Source organism: Lepidochelys olivacea (assembly GCF_965140295.1).
Source record: "Lepidochelys olivacea isolate rLepOli2 genome assembly, chromosome: 1".
NCBI lineage: Eukaryota > Metazoa > Chordata > Testudines > Cheloniidae > Lepidochelys > Lepidochelys olivacea.
In genome coordinates, this window is record NC_140411.1 from 213835430 (window position 1) to 213861429 (window position 26000).

The 26000-nt window shown below is 45.0% G+C and overlaps 2 protein-coding genes across 8 annotated transcripts in view; one reads left to right on the forward strand and one right to left on the reverse strand.

Annotated features, from left to right (window-relative positions):
- Positions 1-1018: 1018 nt before the first annotated feature.
- GSTK1 (glutathione S-transferase kappa 1) lies at positions 1019-7714 on the forward strand (the record flags this gene model as incomplete). Its single annotated transcript, XM_084627286.1, has 5 exons — positions 1019-1162; positions 1572-1607; positions 4572-4688; positions 5261-5354; positions 7542-7714. The coding sequence occupies 5 exons, from the start codon at positions 1019-1021 to the stop codon at positions 7589-7591; spliced, it is 441 nt and encodes a 146-aa protein (XP_084483412.1). The 3' UTR covers positions 7592-7714.
- A 1350-nt stretch (positions 7715-9064) lies between these two features.
- LOC311521091 (rap1 GTPase-activating protein 1-like) overlaps positions 9065-26000 on the reverse strand; it is a gene marked incomplete at its 3' end in the record, with an annotated part of 63486 nt that continues 46550 nt past the window's right edge. For 6 of the 7 annotated variants that reach the window (XM_084629210.1, XM_084629207.1, XM_084629209.1 and 3 more), the window contains 3 exons: positions 11943-12028; positions 11728-11797; positions 9065-9899 (listed from right to left, as the gene is read on the reverse strand). In XM_084629210.1, coding sequence (XP_084485336.1) covers positions 11774-11797; positions 11943-12028 — 110 coding nt within the window. The remainder of the gene's footprint in view (positions 9900-11727; positions 11798-11942; positions 12029-26000) is intronic. The other variant, XM_084629208.1, reaches the window with a different exon arrangement.

The window sequence follows — 26000 nt, forward strand, 5'->3', positions numbered from 1 at the left end:
TGAAAACAATGAATTAGTGAGTGAGTCATTTGAGACAAGTCTATCTGATATCTGAAATTAGTGAAACAATTGTATTTGCTGTGACTTCATTGTCTTTTTTTAAAGCTTTTCATTCTGTCTTTTCTAATTTGTACAAGAGAGGCAGAAACTGCAAAAAAGTTTCCATCGTCAAAGCAGAGTGCAGAACCAATTTCACGTGACTTAGGTGACCAGCCACACGCAACCAGAAACAAATTGCAACTGACTGAAGTGAACGGTTTACAACAACTCTCCATAGGCTGAAAATTCTTCATCAAGTTTATTGATTATTTAGAAATAATGAATAGATCAGTGGGAATCAGGATAGACTTTTGAATGAGTCACTCAACAGAAATGGGGCTGAATTCAAAACAAGTATTACTGGCAATGAATAGTTTGACCTGTTCTAATAGAGAGGGTTAAGATCCCAAGGACTGGTGCCACTGTACATTGGACATCCATGAATATAACTAGTGCTCAAGATATTAATACTGCTACTTCTTAGCACTTAACTTGAAATCTGCCATGTGCAGTTCATACATTAGTGAGCTAGTGCCTAACGTGCAGAGAAGCTGAGTACCCACAATTCTGGTTAAAATCAGTGGAATTGAGGATGTTGAGCACCTCTGAATATCAGGTCCTATTTGTCTCTAGTTGGACTTCCAATTTGGAGGTCCCAGACCTAGAAGTAACTCTTGAAAGTTTGGCCCATGATGTTTTTGGCCATAACAAACTTTGAGTCCACTCTCCATCTGAGACCAGTGCAGACTGTGTTCAGCAAGCTATTCCCATAGATGAATCCCAGCTAAGTCCCTTTCCTAAGCACCCTCTCCCTGTTCAGACCCTGCTGCAGACTTGAGTGGCTAACTCCTTGGGACAGTCCCAAGGAAATCCCATACAGAAGTAGGCTTCTTATGAACATTGGCAAGAGTTTCATTAATGGCCTTTTTGCTCCTTGGGGACATTCCCAGGGCAGTGGCAGACTGTTGATGCTGTTCCTATGCTTCCTCAATGTGTCTTTCTGTCTTTCACATCAATCCCAGGCAGCCTTTCTGCCATGCGCTTTATCACAGCCGTGGATATGACACAGCCACAGTTCCTGGGGCCTGTGTCCAGAGAGCTCTGGATGCGCATCTGGTCCCGGGTGAGTACTTCTACACATCCCCAATCCAGCTCCTTTCCCCATCTTCCTGACCCTCCTCTGCCCTCAGTCAACCATGTAGTGTCAGCAGGAGCTTTGAAATCTGTGGTTCAGGGTCCAGTCCAAGGAAAGCACTATATTTCAAGTCGATTTCAGTTTCTGTTTCTTTCAGTGTGGAGACTTTCACCAATAGTTAATTCCAGAGTCCACATAATCCAGTTCCAGTTTGGGTGAATGGGATCTTTTCCTCTTTCCTGTGGGAAATTCTCCAATAGGATCCCTGTCCTCAGCTGAGCTTTTCTGACTCCACCCCTGCAGGAAGACAGGGTCACTGTGAGAAATACTCTTTGTAGATTCAGCATCTTGTTCATAAACATTTAACCATTTGATTTACTCCTCCTCCTCTCACCAGGATGAAGATATCACCCAACCAGAGAGTATATTGGCAGTAAGTTTCTCCCTGTCACTACTGCTTCTACATTCATTTGTTGTGATTTATTGGATGTGGGTCTTAGGGTTACCGTCTATGGAGACAACTTAAATAATTTTCACTGGCTGTGGATTTTTTAAGGGATCATTTGGAGTTATCAGGAAATTCCCTTAGGGAAAATGTGACTCCCATGTCAGTGACTCCAATCCCTTAGATCTGTGGAAATGTGAGGGTAATTTCCCAAGTAACTTTGGTGCATTTTATTGCCAGACCTAGGGTGGATATTTAGGTACTGGTGCCTTTCCTAGCAGGATGCCCCGGAATAGGCAGTGGATACACAATTAAAATATTATTAATAAACAGTAATAAAGCCAGGAGCAATATTCAAGAGGGAGCTCAGGGAAGGGAGTGGGTTTGCTTCTATAAAAGGCTTTTAACTTGAATTAAAATTTGATTCAGAAGGTAGATTGTGGAGGGGACGGTGGTGGTGGTGTAGCTGGGCTCCATTCTCAAACCCCAATTTCTTGGTATGCCTTTCTTTGAAGTTGCTTTGAAATAGTGTCAGTTCTTCTTTTCCTCAGTTCCACTCTCTGCATCCTGCCTCTTCTGTTTGTTAGATCTCTGGCTATAATGCAGAGATAGGCAGAAGACAGTGTTCAGATCTGAACCAGGATTAGTTTTGGGGTTTGTGTTTGAGGCCAAATCAAGGCCACAGTTCCAGTTTGATCCCAAACTAGGATCTCATATTCTAGCCCTAGATGGTAGCCAAGTATTAGCTCCCACCTTAATTTTACAAACACTATTTTTACGACTACTCTTATATAGCACTTTTCATCAGTATATCTCAAAGCAGAGAGGTTGCAGAAGATTATTTTAGGCAGTGTTAGCATGAGAATCCAGGTCTCTAAAAGTCTTAAGCTATGTCTACACTGCTAAGTTTTTTTTACCAAAAGTTATGCCACATCTATTAAAGCACTTTAATTAAACCGCTGTTGCATGTCCACACTCTGCTCCTTGTGTCGCTGGAGTGCATCCAAACTAGCAGCTCTTGCTATTACTATTACAAGAGAGCAGTGCACTGTGGGTAGCTATCCCACTGTGCAACTGGCTGGGTGCTTTGGGAAGGGTTTGCAGTGCCTCACATGATGCAGGTTTCTCAATCCCATTGTTCCACGGGCATCCTAATAGATTGCCAGTCACTTTTCAACTGAAGTGTGGAGGGTAGCGAGGGAAGGTGTGTATGTGTGTGTGTGTGTCTTCTCATGCTGTCTCGTAAATTCAGACAGCCACCAGAAACAATCAGTCCTGAGGGAAACCCAACATCAGCCCCTGCCTCCCTCCCTCCCTGGCTCTGGGACAGACAGACACACACCCAAACCTGCCTGCCTCTGTGTTTAGTGTGGGAGACAGCAGGAACATTCCATGTTAATGATTTGCTCTTTTGTTTCCCTGGAGCAGAGCAGCACAGCGTGCTGATTGTCAGAATGGAGCTTTGAAAGGGGAGGGGTGCATGTCCGCAGGGCTACTGAGTTCAAAACAATGAGCAGGGCGGTTACTTCAGGCATTGTGGGACACCTCCAGAGGCCAATGACAGCGATAAAAGCAAGGTGTTTATGCTGGCACTTTGGCGATAAGAAGCCTTACCACTCTTGTCTAGGTGGTTTTATTAAAATGCTGCAACTGAGGAGGTTTGTCTTGAAAAGTGGCTTTGTAGTATGTACATCTCTGCTGTTTCATTGCCAAAAGCTGCCTTTTGGTGAAAAAACTTGGCAGTGTAGACCAGCCCTTAGCCACACAGTCACACTACCTTTCAGAATAAATATTCTAGGTATATGTGCTGTGGCTTGTCCTGTCTCTTTTCCCTCTTAGACCAGAGCTAGAACTCAGAACATCAGCTCTCCAATAGTCTACTTCTTCCTAGCAAATGTAAATCCAATGGGAAAGAATGTGTCAAGGCCACTCTTAGTGGCTGGTCCACATAGTTGTTAGCAGTTACTCCTGTAGCTCAAGCAATAAAGCTGTGTGCTGTTGAACTGAGGCTTTAACTATGTGAGAAAGTTGCACCAGTTTAATATAAGGTGTGAATTTAAAATAAAGTAGCTAAATTGGAGCAAACCCCTGTCTAGACACTTATTGTGGTTTAGGAGCAGTTTTTTTCAGTTTAGCATTAATTGATGGGAACAGGTTTAAGCTAAACGGAAATAAGCTACCCTCAGAATGAAATAAGTATCTTTCATTGGTTCTTTCATTGACATAGGGAGATTTTATAGTAAACATCTTTATAATCTGTACATTATGTTGTGACACAGTAAGATATGGGTGTCCCACTTTTGGGCCCTATGTCTCACGTTTTGATTGTTGGCATCACACCATGGCAGATTTGAAGTTTGAGAAGTTCACTGCTAGAACAAGGGATGAGGATCCTCTTTTTGTCTCCAATGAAGTAGAACATGCGTTGCTCTTCTGTACCAACATTCCAGTTCTGAAGATCACCCACCAACTTCCAGTTAGGCTTACTGAGTTTGGTCTCTGTTATGCAGTGTCACTCCTCATTCCTCTCTTGCTGTGTTTGGCAGGTTCCTTCTACTGTTTAGACTCTTTAATACATTAATACTCATCTTCATCTTCTTTTCCACTATAGTACTTCATCTGTCTTAGTTCATCTGTTGAAAGTACTTAACTTGAACTAAGCATAAACTCCCTTTCCCCCTTTTGCTAGCTAATTGAAAGCCCACCTAACAAGAGCTGCATATTTTGAGCCTGGGAGGTGATATCCCTTCATCTTCATATTCAAAAGTCACTCAGAATAGGTGATGTAACCAGGCAATGGTTGAAAGTAGGCCAGACGTCCTGCCAGAGAAATATTCTAGGAGGAATAATTGTGTGACAACAGACCTTCAAGCAATGAAGCTGCATGTAATTATTATGTAACTATCATGAAAACAGCGGCTGTTCTTATTTTCTGTCTGTCTGCCTCCTCAGGCTGCAGGGGAGGCTGGGTTACCCTCAGCGCTGGCCCAGAAGCTACTGGCAATGACCTCAACCCCGGAGGTGAAGAATCGCCTGAAGGCGACAACAGAGGAGGCACTGAACTATAGGGTGAGAAGCTCCCATTGCCACATGGGGTTAGATCTGTGTCTTCCTTTCCCAGCAGTGATATTGTGGGTCAAGGCAGGATGAAAGGGTAGATCAGAATACACAAGGATCCCATTGCTCTCAGACTTTTTTGTATTTTAAACATACATCTTGCAAGCCAGCTCAAAACTCTCAGTATTAGTGCAGGAAACTATCTTTTGGGAAACCCAGGTCTGATTCCTGGCCCATTCGAAGGGAGGTATCAAGGGACTGGCATGCTAGAGACCAGAGCTAGTGCCTGGGGTCCCTGCTCTCCACTACCATGCCTGAAGCCGTGGTTTGATTCTGATTCCTTTTCTCTCAGTCCCATGGGATGACAGGGCCATAAGAGTTTTGCAGAATCCAGGCTTGCTTGGTACATGGGACCCAGATTTGAGATAGAGAAAGAAGAAAGGAAGGGAAAGGGAAAAAGAAAGTGAGAGCGTGAGGGAGGAGGAAAGGTGATAGAGTTCTTTGTAGAACTTTTTCTTAGAACTGGTCTTGTGGTTATTTGTCTCTTTGTGATTCTCCCTGTTTTGTCTCCATGGGGGCATTAGGCGTTTGGAATGCCAGCACTTGTGGCCCATGTTAATGGTGAATCTCACCTCTTCTTTGGCTCTGATCGTTTAGAGCTCCTGGGCAATGTTATAGGTGAGTGTTTCTAGTAACGTTTCCCTCTATTTTCTCTCCCTGGTAATTATCCATCTGCTCTAATGGGATGTGTAATGTAACAGACAAATTAACATTCTGGGGGTATGTTTACACTGCAATTAAAAACCCATGGCTGGCATGTGCCAGCTGGCTCAGGCTAAGGGGCTGTTTAATTACAGTGTAGACACTCGGGCTCAGACTGGAGCCCAAGCTCTAGGAACCTGCAAAGGGGGGAGGTTCCAGACCTTGGGCTGTCTGCACCACAATTAAACAGCCCTGCAGCCTGAGCCCTAGTCAGGTGGCACAGGTCAGCCATAGGTGTCTAATTGCAGTGTAGACATACTCAAAGAATCAGAATCTCCTTCCCTCTTGGGCCAGGGGAAGGGAGAGCTATATCTTTGTATCATCTGCATGTTATCTATTATTTTACATTTTCTTCCAGATCATTGATAAAAATAGTGAATATCATTATACCAAGAACTGATCCCTGAAGGAACCCAGTGAAGGCACCCCAAGTACTTAAGTCTCAGTTAGTAGCTACATGTTGAAACCTGACAGTTACCCAGCTTTTAACCCATTGAACCATATTGATTTTGAGTAGCACTCATGTTTGAATCAAAATATCAGGTGGTATTAATTCAAATGTCTTACTTAAATCCACATCTCCACAGAGTTACCTTTATCTACCAGACTTGAAATCTTTTCAAAGAATTATATAAAATTTGTTTGACCGGACTCTCCATTATTTTTGCCTGGGCTTTATGTTAGACTGACTAGCCCTTAATTATCCAAATCATCTTATTTACCCTTTTTAAGGATTGGCCTGACAGTGGCTTTCTTCCACTTCTGTCCCTTTCTAGTTTTCCTAGGGTTCTTAAAAATTAACATCAGTGGACCAAAGAGCGCCTTGATAAGGTCTTCTAAAACTCTTGGTTGCAAATCAATCAGATCAGCTAATTTTACAATGTTTAACATTAGTAAAAGTTGTGTAACATCATCTTTAGTTACCAGTGTAAAAAAAGGTATGCTTGTCTGATTAACTCCACTTTGGTGGCAATATTCCTTTTCCCCATGCCAGTCCCCTCCCCAGTGATGAGGTTACATGTTGAGCTCTGCCTCTGCTGGCAGAATGTCTGGAGACTGATGACCAGATGCTCAGCTGGGGAATGGTGCAGCTACACACTATGGACTAAATCCCCAGCTAAAGATCCAGACTTTTTAAAAAAAATAATAAAAAAAAAAATAAAAAAATTGAAGCCTTCCCAGTCACCTGATGTCCTGTTTTAAGACTGTCGGCATCTCCGAAGTGCCATTCTCACGCTACTGTAGCTTATTAAGGTGGAATTTTGAAAATTAATTGTAGGTGCTGGACAGGAAATTGCAACTAGCTAAATCAAGTAAGGTTTATTTTTGGTAAAAAGTGGCAAAATTGAGCTCAGGTGAGACCCTGTATTTGTTGGGTATAATAGCTGAGGAACCACCTGTCCAAATCTGACAGAAGAATATACCTCAATCCTAAACTTACCCTAGTAAAGGGAAATCAGCCTAAAACTTGTTTATGGATTTTAGCAAGGAGAAAGAGAACAAATTCAGGATTACAATGGAGGCCTACTACTACCAGGACTTAATTAATCCTAAAGTGAGAGGGGTTCTAGTTCCATTTCCATACCAGACAGTCCAGCTGGATGTGTATTCTGCTTAGCTTATAGTTTTGTGATTTTTTTCTTTTTTGTTCTAAAATAACTTTAATTTTAATTAAGAGAACTGGCATAGGTTGTGGTGACTGTAAAAAAAACAGCATTACTGTTGGATGAGCCAGAAAAAGGGAAACTGAATTTCAACCTCAGATTTGGCAGTGTTTGGGGAGTGGCGTGTCAGTCATGGGAAATGAGTTTATGATCCCTTTTTGACCTAGCGCTTTGAGGAAACTGGTTAAGGGATGCCAGGCTTGATGCCAGGCTCCATAGCCCATCCTTAACCCCCAGATCTTAACATTCAAGCTTATCTTTGGTGCTGGGCAGTACATCTCAGGTAGCAGAGTCCAGTAGCCTAGATGTGAAAAGCTCTGCATCCCATTAATTACATTCCCATTTCAGCACAATTACCCATTCCATGAGGAGGAAGGGCAGCCTTACCCTGCAACCCACCCCCAGTATCAGGATTTAATTTATGTTGGCTTTTCTACAGGAGAGAAATGGTTGGGACCAGTTCCTGCAGCTTCAAAACCCAGGATGTGAGAAATCCAGGTGCAATATGAAACAACCAGAAAATAAGTCACTAAAATTCGAATGAAGCAGTAACGTCCATGCCTGAGCCGTGGCATCTAGGGTCCCAGAGGGTCTGGGAGGAGAGCAGTGATGTTCCCCTGGAATCGTCTATCAGGAGAATAATCAGGACTCTAGTTCTACTGAGGTGTAGAGCTCTGTGATAGACTGAGACTGATTTTTCACTTTTTTTTACCATACAGATAGATTTTTCCAGGCAGGATGGGGATGTGGTGACATTTTGGTGAGTGAAATGTTAATACAGGGTCATGGGCAATGGCAGAGCTCTGGCTGGCTGATAAGGGTGAATGAAATCTTGTCTCACTAGTGGTCTGCAGTCTGAAAGTGCGCTGCTGAGAACAACTCAATTTGTTTCACCCTGTGAAGTGTAAATGCTTGTCAGGTTTTTGTCTCAATCTACCCAAGGTGGGCAGTATTTGGTGATCAGTGGGAACTGCTAGGGGCACTACAGCTGTAAGTTTTATATATTCCAACTCTCCTGACCTGGCTGCAGGAAATAGTTTTCAGGCTAAGAGCTCAGAGCAGGGTTTGAGTCCTGTCTGTGTCAAAAGTGCAATTTATTCTACTCTGAAAAATGACATTTGAGCTAGATCCCTGTGGCCTCGTGGAATCCTCAGCCCCAATTTAAGTGCCTCACAAAATAAGAAACAAATACAGCACTATCTAGGTCTCTGTATCAGAACAGACCAATATCTCAAGTGGCCTAGTGACCTGCCTGCCATATCAGATCAGACTCTTGGGCCATTTAACTTGGAATTCTGCCTGAACAGTACCCCAGTCGCTGCTCTGAACCAACACAAAGTCAGCCTGTTGTCCCATGTTTTACCTCTGTGTGTGTGAGGGGAAGAGAAAAGCAGGGACTGAAGACTGACATGATTATTTCTATCACTTTCCTAAGTATCAAAGTTACCCCCAGCAGGGACTAAACTGGAACGAGCCTTGATCGGTGGGGCTGTGCTAGTGTTTTGGCTGGGAGAGAGATCTCCCTAACCAAGCTGCTAGGAGTTACATTAAGTATCTCACCCCTAGGAGTCACCACTTCCTTGGCTGAGCATGTTTGGGCTAGGAGACCGCTCTCCCTGGCGTGAGTGTGACTTGGCTGGGAGCCACAACAGCCTGGGTGCCTGATTTTTCTCTCTCCTGGGCAATGTCAGGGCCAGGACACATACCAGGGTTGGCAAAGGACTGTTGCTTTGGAATTGGGGACTAGCACTGTGAGAGGTTCCCTCCTGTGGATGGAGCGAGCTCTTTTTCTCTCCTCCTCCTTTCACCCTTCTCTTCCCCCTCCCCCCTTCAAAATGTAACCCCCTTCAAAATGACAACAAAATATACAATGCCCTGAACTGTCTTAGCATCATGAGCATTTTTAGAGGACTGTAGCATGAAGATGTGAGCGTACCAATAACGGCCTCACAGAGCCCAGGGTCAGTTGGCCACAGTGTCTTTTTATTGCGAGCCCAAGATGCCACACACACACACACCACAAGCATGGAGCGAGGGTCAGATATTCACATTTACACATCTTGCTACTGCAGGGTGCAGAGAGTGGAGGGCAGAGAGAGAAAAGGGAGAAGACACTGAGGAAAAATGAACTCCTCAAGGACAAGGCTGGGGAACTCATCGGGTACCGTAAGAAGAATGACTCCCAACTGGACAATGTTTCCTACACTAAGTTTGCAGTGTGATGAAAGATGGGGGAAGGAGAGACCTTCATGTACACACATTCTGAGGGGACAGGCATAGCTCTCAATGGCTTCAGGGCCTGGGCCTCTCTTTAAATGACAGGGTTACAGTAATGACCTTGGAGTTTTATGGCAAATTCCATGTCAATTCATATAGCAGCAATCATGAACTGGATTTCTCTGCTGCCTCCAAGAATGGACTCTTAAGTGCTGTCTTCCCCAGAAGAGAAGACCATGAACAGGCTATCTGAACCCTTCTGCAATGGACTCAATGGGGAAAGTTTTATACCAGGAATAAAAACAAACTGAAAGTGCTCCCTTTTCACTCTCTCCTCTCCACTGGTGGATGGAAAGCCCCTAGTGGAATAGCTTGTTTCTGGCCCCTGAGGTGGTTGAACTGTAATGATATACTTGGATGAATTAATGCCACATTTGGTTTCATGGTTGGTTTTCTGGCTGCTTTTGACACAACCATCACTGGAGGAAGCAGAAGGGCCAGCAGTCTTGGGAATCCAGCTTTGTCTCCTCTGAATCTCTAAGGTGAGGAGTAGCCAGGCCCTTCACTTCAGCAGCAAATCCTGAGAGAGAGAGAACCAGACACACAGTCAGTAAAAGCAAGTTCCCCTCACACAAATCTTACAGCTGCCACTGCTTCTAAAGGGACCATCTGGCCTCACTTGTTCTGTCTACTCCTCAACCTGACCACCTCCTTCCACCTCAGATAAGATATTGTCATTCATGAGAAACTCCTGTGGTGCAGCCAGCAGTCTCCTCTGTGATGGTTAAATCCAGGTTAGGATTTAAGGAGACCCTGGGGATGACACTAGGCAGCACAGGCTGCTAGTCTAGGAGTAAAGAGAGCCTCAAAGAATTTGTGGTGCACATTTGGTTGTTTCAGTGCAGGCCTGACTAAAACATCTCCAGGGTGAGAGACAGAATTTGCCATTGAGCCAAAGACACTGGACCAATCTTGCAAGGTGCTAAGCACCTCTGGAGAGATGAAAAATGCCCTCAACTCATGTGGTTTGAAGATGAGGATTTTCAGCATCTGGTGTTACTGGGCCTAGGGGTAGCTATGGGGCAGTAGCAGAATTACCCACTGGCCATTTAGGGTTATGCACATAGAATGGGCAAAAATTTTCAGCTGAACCTTTTTTACTGAAAAATGCAAATTTGGGTCATCTGACATATCTCATCAATTTGCCAAAGTCACCAAGTGCTTTTGGTAAAAAAGTAAATACATAAGTAAAAGCTTGATTTATTTGTATTATTGCAGTGCCTAGGGGCCCTAGTCATGGTCCATCATCCTGTTGTGCTAGGCGCTGTACAGACACAGAACAAAGAGATGGTCCCTGCCCTAAAGATCTTGTCTAAATGAAACACTATTTAGACTATTTTCAAAATGAAATATTTAGATGTTTCAATTCTAAATGACTTTGTGTTGAACTTTACTTTAACTTTATTTTTAAAAATTGACAAACATTTAAAAAACTCAAAAGCCAGATGAAATGGTTTGTTGAACCCAAAACAATTTTTTTTCTGACTTTTCAGAAGGGCCAGCAAACGGAAAATCAGCTATTCCGTCTAAATGCAGTGTACTTCCTTCCCTGTGGGTGTTTCCTCTGCTGCCCTGTCTCCCCCATGGTTATATTGCTAAATCTGCAGTCCCTCGGGGGAGTGTGTCACAGTCTGACATCCCCATCACCCATGGGGCAGTGGGATACTTTGCTCTCAGGTCAGAGAGAGGAAGTTTGTCTCACCTGGATAACTGACTCACCAAGACATTAACAAAACCAGAGAAACTGCTCCCACTGCATCTCAGAAACCCTAGGGACCTTGCTGCTCAGAGAGCTCCCTCCAGCCCTGCTACCACTCACCCCATTATTACTTTGTCTAGTAGCTGATAGTCACATTATGACTATCTGAAAAAACTTTAACACTGCCACAGAGAAGCACATCCCACCAATGGACAGACTGAAAGCAGCAGACAGACAGACATGGAAACAGATGCAAAACTAGCCGGTGAGCAAGAGATGGTTCAGCAAAATAAGAAAACCCTAGGAACCATGGGGGATGTCTGAGCAAAGTGGGAAACTTAAAGAGCATTTGGGGGAAAGGGGACAGCACTAAGAAGGGGCCAGAGTATGATGAGGCAGGGAGAGCTGGCTGGGGAAGGTTATGTTGTTGAGTGGGGTGCAAAGAAGTTGCCAGAGAAGGGGGCTCAGCTAGATGTGTAGTGGTACAAGGAGCTGGCCATGGAAGGAATCACTAGGATGTTGCTTCATTGTGAATCTGCCTCGTGAAGGGGTGGGGATGGGGCAAAGGCCCCTTCTCATCCTTCACAGTTCAGCTACCTGCCTCCAAACCTCCATCCAGGGGCATAAAGGCTCCTAGTATGTCAGTTACCTGTACATTACCCAGCATGCACTGTGACACCCCTCCAGCGATGACATCACACACAGCACAAAATGGAGGCCTGTAGAACAAGGAAATGGCAGTTCTTTAACCTTCCCTGAAGCATCTTCCCCATGCACCCTGGACTCCTGAGCATACAAAGCCCCCTGCACCATCATCATCTGGATGTTGGTGAGGATGGAAGCACATGGAGGCCTGGCACATACCGGGCTGTAACGCTGAGCATCTGCCTTGCTGCCTTTCCCCTTCTCCATGGAGCCTGCAGCGTTGCTAGACGGGAGCAGTCGGGTTACTAGAAGAGAGCCAAGCACACAAGAAAATTGGCTCTTCCAGGAATGGGAAAAGCAGTTCTGTCACCCCAATCTGTGATCCATAATCTGTCTCAACCCCTCAGCCATCACCCCCATCTGTCTGATCCCTACAATCTCTTGCATTGTCTGGTAAGCTTGCCCGCATGTGGCAAAGCTGCTCTCCAACCGTTTTTAATTTGAGCCAGGTCTTGCTAGGGTTGAGCTCCAGCACCTCTAGGCTTGGCAGTTCATATCCGCAGCAACTGTGGGGTTGCTGTGTCAGTTATGAAAGTAAAAACATTGCTTGAGCCCTGGCACCTTTCATTACAAATTAAGCACTGTCTCCAACCACTCCAAATGTGCATATTTCTGTCCCCTCATTTCAACCCCACTGTCTACTGTTACACACAGAAAACTATTTTAAAAGAATATTGTTAAGGTTGTAAAGTCAAGCACACGAAAATGAGGAAATGCCAGAATTAAGGCTGCCTGTGCAGCCTTAGTTCAGCCTCCTTGTGCATATGCATAATTATTTAATTACATACTATTTTTTCCACAGGCCCCTTGCCTCTTTCAGTACACAGGATGGACAGTGCTCAGTTAATGTTTCGTTTTCTCCATGTTGTTCAGTGTGTAGCCCCAGGGCTTATTTACACTGTTCTGAATTCAGAATTATTAATTTCCTCAGGGCCTTTTTTATGGTGCTCCTCACTACAGTACCTGAGTGCTTCACAGAATTTAATCATTTTATCTTCACGACACCCCTGTGAGGTTGTGGGGTGATATTAGCCCCATTTTAGATACTGGGAAGTGAGGCACAAAGAGAATAGTCAGAACTGTCCATTAATTTTGGCAGCCTAATTTGAGACTTTTAGCATTATATAGCAGTTCATATGTTCAAAGCACAGCTATCATAGATTTTAGCACTTCTGCAAATCAGACCCCAGGATCTAACACTGGGCACCTAGAAAATGAGGAACACACAATCAGTAACCACCTAGGAAAAGTTTGGTTTAAGTGACTTGTCCAGTATGAAATAGGACAATAATTCCTACAGCATATCTTTTTTAAAAAAAAATCCAATCTTGATTTAAAAATTGCCAGTGATGGAGAATCTACTACAACCTTTGGTAAATTGTTCCCATAGTTAATGTTAAAAATTTATGCCTTATTTCCAGTCTGAATTTGTCCAGCTAAAATATCCAGGCATTGGAGCGTGTTACACCTGTGTCTGCTAGATTGAAGAGCTTATTATTAAATATTTGTATCCCAAGTAGATACATATAGATTGTGATCAAGTCATCCATTAATCTTATCTTTGTTAAATAAATCGAGCTTTTTAAGTCTATCACTATATGGGATGTTTTCTAATGTCAATTTCAAGTGGCGCTTCTCTGAACCCTCTCCAATTTATCAACATCCTTCTTGAATTGTGGACACCAGGACGGGACACAGTATTCCAACAGCATTCACACCTGTGCCAGATACAGAGGTAAAACAATCTCTCTACCCCTACTCAAGATCAGTACCGGATTTAGCCATGGCGCCAGGCCCAGGCTCCAAAGGGGCCCCAGCCCGCTCTTCTGCACCCACCGCTCTCTCCTGCAGGGGCAGAAGATTGGTCCTGCTGGCTCCTGCTGCAGGGCAGGCTCCGCCGGCAGCCAAGCTCCCTCCCCCCCGCCTCTTCCCCTGAGCGTGCCACGTTCCCGCCGCTCCCCCTCCCAGCGCTTCCTCCGCCTCCAAACAGCTGTTTGCTGCCACGAGGGAGGGGGAGGAGCAGGGCTGCAGTGCACTTGCTGCTCGGGGGAGGAGGTGGAGAAGACGCGAGTCAGGGCTTTGGGGAAGGGGGTGGAATCGGGACATACCCCCTCCAGCCCCCTGCCGTGAGTTGCTCGAGGCAGGGAGCACCCCCATGACCCTCTCACACCCCGAGTCCCCTGCTCTGACTCCTGCACCCCCCTCACACATACCCATGACCCCAGCCCTGACTCTTGCATATCCCCACAGACACAGCCCCCTCCATGCCCTGACTCCTGCATCGCCCCACATCCCCACCCTGAGCACTAAACGGGAGCTGCATCTCCACCCACATTCCCACCTGCACCCCTCTCACCAAACAGGAGCTACCCCAAGTAAGCACTCCACACCCCAACCTCTTGCCCCAACCCTGAGCCCCCTCCCTCAACGTAACTCCTGGCCAGACCCTGCACCCCAACCCCCATCTTGCTCCTTCACCCTAACTCCCTCCCAGGCCCTGCACCCCCAGCCCTGAGCCCCCTCCCGCACCCTACGTCCTGACCAGACCCCGCACCTCAACTTTTTTTTACATTTTTTTTATAAAGCGCTCTTATCCAAAGCGCTTTACAATAGTTAGCTAACGGTACAAGCAATATTTGAAAAGATAAGTGGTCCGCCGAGACTCCCAGCAATTTTCAAGTGGTCTGTGGAAAAATAAGTTAGACTACAAAAACAATCAAGGTACCTCACTTTATTTTCATTTACTTGCTATTACTTAGAGGAAGAGGAGGAAGAAAAAAAGAATGAAAAATGGGGGAGGGGGGGAGCTAAGAGAGAATGTTTTTTTTCTTGGCTGGGTTCCAAGGAGGGGCCCCAAAAATGAAGCTGAGCACTAACTCTAAATCCACTACTGGCTGTCACGTCACCTGGGCTGGGAATACTGTGTCAACGGGTCTCCAACCTACCTGGGCAGTACAGCAGACATGGCCCTGCCCACTAGCACCTCTCCACTGCCTAGCCCACCCACCACTTGCTTACCCCCTTCCCCGGCTTAAGGCTTAGTCCTCTCACTTTTAAAAATGATTGCTTGCCCCTCAGGCTTTTCTGGCACCCCCTGTTGCCAGGTATCTAGTTTTAGACTGGAAACTCCAGTAGAAAATGGACCTGAGTGTCCGGTTAGCAGTGTTGACTGGAAACTAAAAGTCTGATTATAGGAGTAATCACATTAGCCTCTGCTCCTCCCACTCCCAACACCCACCCCAGGGGGCTGGAAGAGAACCTGTCCTGGTGCTGCTGGATGTCATGGAGTGTGAGGGAGTCAGGCCCTGCACCCCCCACTTCCTGCAAGTCACCGTGACTCTCAGCCAGCCAGTAAAACAGAAGGTTTATTAGAAGACAGGAACACAGTCCAAAACAAAGCTTATAGGTACAGAAAACAGGACCCCTCAGCCTCCCTCCGTTTCCCCAGCCAGCTCCAAACTGCAACCCCCTCCAGCCCGTCCTCTGACCTTTGACTCTTTCCCGGGCCAGGAGGTCACCTGATCTCTTTGTTCTCCAATACCTTCAATTGGCACCTTGTAGGGGAGGGGCCCGGGCCATCAGTTGCCAGGAGACGGTGTCAGCCATTCTCTGTGCAGACAGCATCACACCTGCCTAGGGCTCTGCAACAATCACACACCCTTATCCCACCACCTAGATTCTTAAGAAATACATAGGGGAAACTGAGGCACCCACACAGTATTCAAAGAAAACATTAAGAACATTCTCATTTCTTCACACTGGCAGAGGGAGATGAAGGGAATGGGTTAGAACCATGGAGACTGTAGGTACCCACTTTATGTGGACAGCGGCGGGGGGAAGGGCTCCTGTTTACCCCTTCCCCAGCCCTGCTGTGCTTGCAGTTTACCCCTGGCCCCTCCCTTGCTCCAGGGACCAACCCTAGCTCCCTTTCCGCTGTGCTTTTGCCCCCAGCCCCTGCCTTGCTCCAGTCAGCAGAGCCTAATCCTCCTGCCATGCCCCACTGTGCTCATCTTGCCCCTGGCCCCTGCCTCACTCCAGCTGGGGACCAATCCTCCCCCTGACACCATGCCCCACTGTCAGGGTGGATAAAAATCAATTTAAAAAAATCAGATTTTTTTAAAATTTAAATCGGATTTTTTTGATAAAATGCTTTTTGAGGAGAAAAAACCTACCTAAAAATAGTTTTAGTTAAGACACATTGTAGCTCAAAGGTTTCAGAGTAGCAGCCGTGTTAGTCTGTATTCGCAAAAAGAAAAGGAGTACTTGTGGCACCTTAGAGACTAACCAATTTATTTGAGCATAAGCTTTCGTGAGCTACAGCTCACTTCATCGGATGCATACTGTGGAAACTGCAGAAGACATTATATACACAGAGACCATGAAACAATACCTCCTCCCACCCCACTCTCCTGCTGGTAATAGCTTATCTAAAGTGATCACTCTCCTTACAATGTGTATGATAATCAAGTTGGGCCATTTCCAGCACAAATCCAGGTTTTCTCACCCTCCCCCCCCTTTTTCCAAAAACCACACACACAAACTCACTCTCCTGCTGGTAATAGCTTATCCAAAGTGACCACTCTCCTTACAATGTGTATGAAAATCAAGGTGGGCCATTTCCAGCACAAATCCAGGTTTTCTCACCCCCCACCCCCATACACACACAAACTCACTCTCCTGCTGGTAATAGTTCATCCAAAGTGACCACTCTCCCTACAATACCCACCTGCGGAAGTGAAGAAACAGATTGATAGAGCCAGAAGAGTTCCCAGAAGTCACCTACTACAGGACAGGCCTAACAAAGAAAATAACAGAACGCCACTAGCCGTCACCTTCAGCCCCCAACTAAAACCCCTCCAACGCATTATTAAAGATCTACAACCTATCCTGAAGGATGACCCAACACTCTCACAAATCTTGGGAGACAGGCCAGTCCTTGCCTACAGACAGCCCCCCAACCTGAAGCAAATACTCACCAACAACCACATACCACACAACAGAACCACTAACCCAGGAACCTATCCTTGCAACAAAGCCCGTTGCCAACTGTGCCCACATATCTATTCAGGGGACACCATCACAGGGCCTAATAACATCAGCCACACTATCAGAGGCTCGTTCACCTGCACATCCACCAATGTGATATATGCCATCATGTGCCAGCAATGCCCCTCTGCCATGTACATTGGTCAAACTGGACAGTCTCTACGTAAAAGAATAAATGGACACAAATCAGATGTCAAGAATTATAACCTTCATAAACCAGTCGGAGAACACTTCAAGCTCTCTGGTCACGCAATTACAGACATGAAGGTCGCTATCTTAAAACAAAAAAACTTCAAATCCAGACTCCAGCGAGAGACTGCTGAATTGGAATTCATTTGCAAATTGGATACTATTAATTTAGGCTTAAATAGAGACTGGGAGTGGCTAAGTCATTATGCAAGGTAGCCTATTTCCCCTTGTTTTTTCCTACCCCCCCCCCAACGTTCTGGTTAAACTTGGATTTGTGCTGGAAATGGCCCACCTTGATTATCATGCACATTGTAGGGAGAGTGGTTACTTTGGATGAACGATTACCAGCAGGAGAGTGAGTTTGTGTGTGTATGGGGGTGGGGGGTGAGAAAACCTGGATTTGTGCTGGAAATGGCCCACCTTGATTTACATACACATTGTAAGGAGAGTGGTCACTTTGGATAAGCTATTACCAGCAGGAGAGTGAGTTTGTGTGTGTGGTTTTTGGAAAAAGGGGGTGGTGGTGAGAAAACCTGGATTTGTGCTGGAAATGGCCCACCTTGATTATCCTACATATTGTAAAGAGAGTGGTCACTTTGGATTGGCTATTACCAGCAGGAGAGTGAGTCGGGGGGGGGAAGGAAGGTGAGAAAACCCGGATTTGTGCTGGAAATGGCCCAACTTGATTATCATACACATTGTAAGGAGAGTGATCACTTTAGATAAGCTATTACCAGCAGGAGAGTGGGGTGGGAGGAGGTATTGTTTCATGGTCTCTGTGTATATAATGTCTTCTGCAGTTTCCACAGTATGCATCCAATGAAGTGAGCTGTAGCTCACGAAAGCTTATGCTCAAATAAATTGGTTAGTCTCTAAGGTGCCACAAGTACTCCTTTTCTTGTAGCTCAAAGATATCTCATCATGGAATAGGGATTATAAATTCTAATTCTGTAGTATAAGACAATATATTCATGTAATGTTTAAGAAAAGTTTTGTAAATGAGTTCTAATAGTTCATGGATTAGGGACCCAATTTTATGGGGTTCCACAGGCTTCTGTATAGATTATTTAGGTTAATCTTTCTATCTACCCACTGGGACTCAGTGCTCAGTCTAGAAGATACCATCAGAGATGCTTAGTTTTGCAGTTCTCCAATTGTGGATTTGTGTCTCCAGAGATAACATGCTTGTTAACAGAAAAAATGTTTTAAAATAAATAAATAATATATAGCGAGAAATAACAGATCTCAACTCTATTGTCCCGCTGCAAATTTGTGTACACAGAATCAATCCCTTACCTCTGTCTAAAAGTACAAAGTTTCAAAATGTTCACTGAATAGAAGATTGTTGGGGGGCGGAATAGATCTGGACTAGGAGAAGTCTGGAGATAAATGTGAGAAGCGAGGGACAGATGCTTTTTTTGTTAAAAAATTATATGTTTGCTGTTGAAGAAAAAAATCCAGAATACTTAACGTTGTTGTTTTAGTTAAATAAAACAATTTAAATGTCTGCCTGATGATGTTCTCCTCCTAATACAGCGTGGCAAGAAAATCCTCCAAATATTAATGATTAACCCTGTTGAACTGGAGATCACCTCCCAATGTCTTCATAAATATCTGCTTTACCTTTGGTAAATGAAATAACCAAACATTGATTTATTTTCTGATATAGCTGTAAAACTCATCTGAAAAGTTTTCAAAATAAATCATTGTTTAAAAATGTATAGTATGTACCTTCTAAAAATTAAACCTACATCTATCTCTGAGATGTGAAGAATATGTATTAAGGTTATAACAACCAACAAGAATGCACTTTTATGTAGAAAACCATGATTAAGTCGAGTCTTCCTGACTAATGATTTAAATCAAATCCACCCTGCCCACTATGCTGTTGCCCCTGGCCCCTTCATTCCCCAGGGGGGCCCACAAAAAGTTAATCTGGCCCTGCTCGAGATTCAGAGAAGAATCATAGAAGATGAGGGTTGGAAGGGACCCCAGAAGGTCATCTAGTCCAACCCCCTGCTCAAAGCAGGTCCAACCCCAACTAACTCATCCCAGCCAGGGCTTTGTCAAGCTGGGTCTTAAAAACCTCTAAGGAAGGAGAATCCACCACCTCCCTAGGTAACCCATTCCAGTGCTTCACCACCCTCCCAGTGAAATAGTTTTTCCTAATATCCAACCTAGACCTCCCCACTGAAACTTGAGACCATTGCTCCTTGTTCTGTCATCTGTCACCACTGAGAACAGCTTAGCTCCATCCTCTTTGGAACCCCCCTTCAGGTTGTTGAGGCTGCTATCAAATCCCCCCTCACTCTTCTCTTCTGCAGACTAAATAAGCTCAGTTCCCTCAGCCTCTCCTCATAAATCATGTGCTCCAGCCCCCTAATCGTTTTCGTTGCCCTCTGCTGGGCTCTCTCCAATTTGTCCCCTTTTTATACATCCCCAGGATTGCATTAGCTCTTTTTGGCCACAGCATCACACTGGGAGCTCATGTTCAGCTGATTATCCACCCCACCCCCAAATCTTTTGCAGAGACACTGCTTCCCAGGATAGAGTCCCCCATCCTATAAGTATGGCCTACATTCTTTGTTTTTAGATGTATACATTTACATTCAGCCATATTAAAACACATACTGTTTGCCTGCACCCAGCTTACTAAGTGATCCAGACCACTCTCTGTCAGTGAGTGTCATTATTCCCTTCATAATTTTCCATTCCCCCAATTTTTGTGAAACTTTATCAGTGATTATTTTAATGTTTTCTTCCAAATCATGAATAAAAATGTTAAATAGCATAGGGCCAAGAACTAATCCCTGTGGGACTCCACTAGAAACACCTGTTCGATGATGATTCCCCATTTACAATTATGTTTTGAGACCTATCAGTTAGCCAGCTTTAACTCCATTTAATGTGTGCCAGGTTAATTTTATATTTTTCCAGTTTTTTTAATCAAAATGTCATGTGGTAGCAAGTCAAATGGCTTACAGAAGTCTGTTACAGCAACACTATTACATTTATCAACCAAACTTGTAATCTTATAAATAAAAGTTATCAAGTTTGTTGACAGGATCTGTTTCCATAACCCATGTTGATTGGCATTAATTACATTACCCTCCTTTAATTCTTTATGAGGCCTCTATCAGCCACACCATTATCTTGTCTAGGATCACTGTCAGACTGACAGACCTATAATCACCGAAGTCATCCCGTTTAACCTTTTTAAATAATGACACAATGTTAAGTGTTCTTCCAGTCTTCTGGAACTTCCCCAGTATTCCAAGATGTATTGAAAATAAACATTAACAGTTCAGCAAGCTCCTCAGCCAGCTCTTTTAAAACTCTTGGATGAAAGTTATCTGGACCTGTTGATTTTATGTCCAACTTTAGTAGCCTCTGTTTAATATCCTCCTGAGATACTAATGGACTGTGAATAGTATTATCATTTGTTATGACTGATTACATCATCTTCCCCCCCAACTACAGAACAAATATTTTTGAACACTTCTGCCTTTTTTGCATTATTATTGATAATAATCATTATAAGTTGTTGTCCTTAACTCTGCTGGCCATAGATTTCTCTTTGTGTCCCTTTGCTTCCCTTATCAATTTTCTATATTTGCTAGATTCTGATTTATATTCATTACTGTGAACTTCCCCTTACTTTCATTTGTTATATATATTTTTAACAGCTGCCTTCATTTCCCCTCTAAACCATGTCAGTTTTTTAACCAATATGGCCTTCTTCCTTGTTTGTTGGATTGTGGCTTTTTGAGTATCTAGTAAGGTGTTCTTAAACAATTCCCAAATTATCATTCACATTTCTGATTGCATTATTTCTCCCAGCTGTTTCTCTCATAATTGTTTTCTGCTTTGTCAAATCAGCCATCTTAAAGCACCAAATATATACAGCACTGGTCTGGACTTTACTCTGTTTGCATAATCTAAATATGATTAAGTCATGATCACTTGTACCTAAGTTACTGTTCATTTTTAGTTTTGTGATCAATTCTTCATTATCTCTCAAAAGGAGATCTAATATAGAACTCCCCTGGGTTGGATGCAACACTTTTTAAGTTAGGAAATTGTCATCTATAATACCTAGAAATTCCAGGATATTTTAGTATTGGCAGTATGAGACCCACAGCATATGTCACTCAAATTGAAATCCCCGATTATCACGCAGACTTTTTTCCTCCTACACATTATACATTGGTGTATAAGGAACCAATCTTCCTGTTCTTTATTGTGATTTGGTCATCTATAGCAGATACCAACTAATTCTCAATCTCATGCTTTACCAGTTAGGACATTGATCCATAAGCACTCAAGATCACTTTCTTCTGAGGTATCAGTGAATCGGAAACAAATAATGCCATTTTTGACAGACTGCCACTCCTCCTTTTGCCCACTTAAACATTCCTAAATAGGTTATAACCATTGATTTTAACATTCCAATTATGGGAATCATCCCACCACATTTCAGTACCATAGTGCTCAGTTTTGGCATAAATACATCACCCCTGTAACATAGAGTATGCTGAATTACTAATTTGTGCTTGCAACCTTATCTTTATTTTAATGTCATTTTGTCTGGGAATATTAAATTGTACTGCTGCACTCAGGGTATTTTTGTGATGTATTTTTTACATTCCGTCAAGAGCACCATGTGCTGTTTTTATCACTTGCATAAATCTAAATATCCTTGCCCCAGTTTTTTCCCCACACTCCCTAGGAAAAGGAAAACACTTCCCCACTTTTATTTACTCCCAATCTCATTACATTCCATCTCAAACCCCTCCAGCATCTCTAGGAAAGGCCCCGTCCATCCCCAAAGGGCTCAATCCATCCCACAGACCCTTCCTTTCTGCATTGCTGTGACAAGACTCAGACTGTTGGGTGTGATGACATCACAGACCCTTTTCTGTTTTAAATGGAGTCTGCAATCAACAGTCTACCCCCAGGGACCATTTCTATCCTGCTTCTTGAGCTTTCATTTTTATTATCATTTGGCTGTGATAACGTCTGCAGGGTTTTCCCATTTTAAGCTTGGATCTCCCATGGTGCAGGGCAGCAACCGAGCTACAAATCTGCATTCCCTTCTGCACTTTCACACCGGCTTTCCTGTTCTCTATCTTTTTGACAAACCGTTGCTAACTAGGGGAGCAAGGTCAGGAGCTGCCTTTAAGTCCACGGATGAGCTATGAAGTGGTACTAGATCACTGGCCCCTTAGCATGCAATTGTTAGGTATAGCCACCCACCCACAGCCAGCAGGAGGGAAATCTCAAGGAAAGTCTGGAGCTGAACATTACCATTAACTATGGAGTGTCTAATCCTGACTGCAAATGTTGGGGCATGATCCACCAGCCTCTGAGAGATTTATCTCCAGGGTCTCTTACACAAACAGAGATGTCCAGGGAGTCAACCAGCTTCCACTCCCCTGCTATACGGGCTGACAGGGGAGCAGGTAAGCAAGAGAGCCTGGCTCTTGTTGGCGGAAGGAGATATGGGGTGACAGAGGTTTTCCCAAGTGAGAGGATTGGACAGAGATGGGCCTGGACATCCTCATATTCAGGTGTGGTTTGGATCTGAACTTCATGGCTCTGGCTCAGCTCTAGGATGGGACCAAAGTGAATGTGATGAGGCAGCAGGGTGTAAAGGAGGGGAGGGGAGAGAAGTGAGGAGTCTGAAGCAGTTTAATAAAAAGGCTGTATGGTTAGATGGGACCAAGTTCTGTGAGGCAAGGATAGAGGCCAGCTAGGAGGAGGTGACCTGGCTGGATGAAACTGTTGATCCTATTCACTCCCTTTCTGGAAGCAAGGAGGAGTGGGGTACTGTCCAGGAGTCCTGGACTGTCCATAAATACCACAAGGCCTGTGGACGAGGTGGGATCACATCTAACCACAGGGTGCTGGTGCTTTTACTGCCTACACAATACACCTACTGCTCACACAACAAAATTCACTACAAAAGTGAAGTAGGTTAATCAGAACTTACCCTGGTTCCTCAGTCCCCATTTGTGTCTGTCTCTCCCTGCGGGTGCAGAAATCCCACCAGTTTCCAATCCCTCTTCCTGGGCCCCTACTCCCTGCCACTTGTGCAGAGGCAGTGTTGATGTACTCAGGGTGTGGCAGGGAGATGCCTCCTGTCACCTGGGCCAGTTTGGATGCTTTAGAGACCTGCCCCTGTACAACTGCCATGGAGGCACAGTGAAAGCCCTGCCACCATCAGGTGCCAAGAGGGTTCACACTTTTGTGATGCCTGATACCAAGTCTGAGGGCAGCCATCCCACCATTCCATGGAGTTAGGGCTTGGCTTCCTGATGGCCTTCCCAAACCACAGAGAGCTCCCAAGGGGTGGAGATATTAAAGACCAGAATCTCCTCCCTCGCCCCAAACACCAGGCCCCGCTGTGCTAATCCCCACCTCTATCCCTTACTCTTTTGCTGGCCCTTTCCACTAATAGCCCTCTAAGGTGGCTCCTTCTCCACGTGTCCCTCACACCAGCCCCCTCAGTGTCTATTTCTTCAGTTCATCCCCTGAGACCAGCCCAGCTCTGTGACTCCTTCCTCACACCAAGCCCCTCTATCTGGCTTCTTTCCTGCTCCACCACTAACAGCAGCCCTGAAAAGTGGCTCCTTCCTTCCCCTGTACTAACAACAATCCCTGCTGGAGACTCCTCTTCTTCCAGGGTTTCAACACCAGCATCCTCAGGTTCTCCTGTGCCGGAATATCAGAGCCTTTGTGAGCCTCGTCTCCTGTCACCTCACATCATCTCCCCTTCCCCACTGCTGATGATAACACGGGGCCACTTAAGATAGGGAGTCAGGGTATCACCATTGCCAGGGGGCTACAGGGACCGGATGAGAGGGATATGCTGAGGCTGCTTCTTTTACTGCTGCTGCTGCAGCAGAAATCCTGGGCCTACCCCCATCCCCAAGTTCAACAGCAATGCCAGGCACCTATATAGCCCTACGGGGAAGGAAACTGTTGCTGCTGCAGAGACTCTGGTGCCTGCCTCCATCCCACAAATAACATCTATAAAAAAGTTGATCTATAGGCTTGCAGCCAAGAACACTCTTCTGCTGCTGGGCCTGGCTCCACCCCTACGATGGACATTGTTAATGGGTTCCTCTGAAGCCCTGCAGGCACAGACTGCATACTGCTGCTGTGAAGACTCTGATTCTGGATATAGCCTTGCGAGTACTGTCTAGCCTGGCAGAAAGGGACGCTTTGCTGCTGTGGAAAATCTGAAGCTCCTCCCCCAGAATTCACCTCTTGTCATACTGCAGTATAGGAGAGATGCTGCTGCCTGGTTCCACTGCTCTGGAGACCCTGCAGCCTGACTCCATCACTGAACGTAATATGTGGGTTCCTAGCTGGCTGCTGAGGGGAATGTGCTGTTGTGGTAGCTGTTAATTACTCCTATTCCCCATGTTGCTGCTGGAACTACCCACCACCCCTCCTACCTGCTGAACTTCAGGCCAGAGGAGAAGAATTAAACAAAACAAAAAAAAACCACCCTACCATGAAATTGGCATTTGGAGCTGCTTCTCCCCCCTTCATCCCTTTGGGGCACCAATCTGCTTGTTTGTTATTGCACTGGAAATCTCTGCCTTGTTTTTCAGTAAAATGTTACTTCCCTTTTCCTCTTATGGACTCTGCACTGACTGGGATTGGGTGGAAGTCCCTAGTTTATGTTGTATATTTCCCAGACAATCATTGAATTACAATGGAGTAAGGGTTGAGAGATCAGAGCAGCATTTTAGGGTGAAAAAATATTATAGAGATGATGTAATGATCTCCAAAACAAGCATTTTGTCCCCAGCAGGTTCAGAGTTCAAGTTAAACTTCAAAGACATGCGGACATGTTAAGGTCTGAGCATGCTAAATTAGGACTCCCAAACAACCTTAACTCTGCCCTATAGGGAGAAATGAGAGGAAACAATACGGAAAAAACTGGCTCCAAAAGTTGGTTTAGTCTAATGTGGGATCTCAAACTCAGCTAGGCATCCATCTTAATTGTATGGTTGCTGCATGGCATCACTAGAGGGCAGAGTTAATATTCTCTGGGGCTTTACATGAACTGAATCCTACAAAAACTGGTTTACACCATCTTAGTATGAGCTGACACCGTGGAGTTTCAGAGTTGTACACACTGAATTGCTGACCTACTTCTCAAATCGGAGTAGTTGTAATAGATCACTAAGAGCTCTAATTTCTCAGGTTCTCCTGCGCCTCCTTGTTCCGGAACATCAGTCCCTGTACAAGTCTGTTCTCCTGCCACACATCATCTCTTCCCCACTACTCCCAATAAGATCAGACCACTCAAGGCAGGGACCTGAGTGCCACCCAACATATCACCATTGCCAGGGGAACATGGGATATAATGAGAGGGGGACACTGCTGCTGCTCTGGAAATCCTGAGGTCTGGCTCCATACCCTAACTTAATATCAATGTCAGCCTGATATATAGCCCTGCAGGGAGGGAAACTCCTGTTACTGCAGAGACTCTATCTGGTTCCATTCCCCAGGCCCAGTCTCCATTCTTCAGGCTTCTCATCCCAGTCACCTTGCTCAGCCAGTCCTAGTCTTCCCCTCCCAACCCCTCATACAATTTGTCCCTCTCATCCTTCCCTCCGCCTCCCCCCACTCCCCAGCAAACTGGCTTCCAGTCCTAGTCTCCCTCCCTAAGCTTCTTATCCCATCTCATGTTCCCCACCCAGGCCCTCCCTAGCTCCTTGTCCCAGTCTCTATGCCCAACCTGGCCCCTGCCACTCACAGTCAGTTTCCCTCCCCCTGCAGTCCCAGTCTCACTAGACTCCTTGTCCCAATATTCTCTTTTCCATCCCCCCATCCAGTTCTTGGCCCCTCTGCATTCTAATAAAATGGCTTCCTTTTCCATTCTGCCTGGGTGTCTGTCAGGAAGGGGGTGCAGTGTCACTGACAGAACAGGAGAAACGGGCTCCCTGCTCTCAGTTCCAGTGC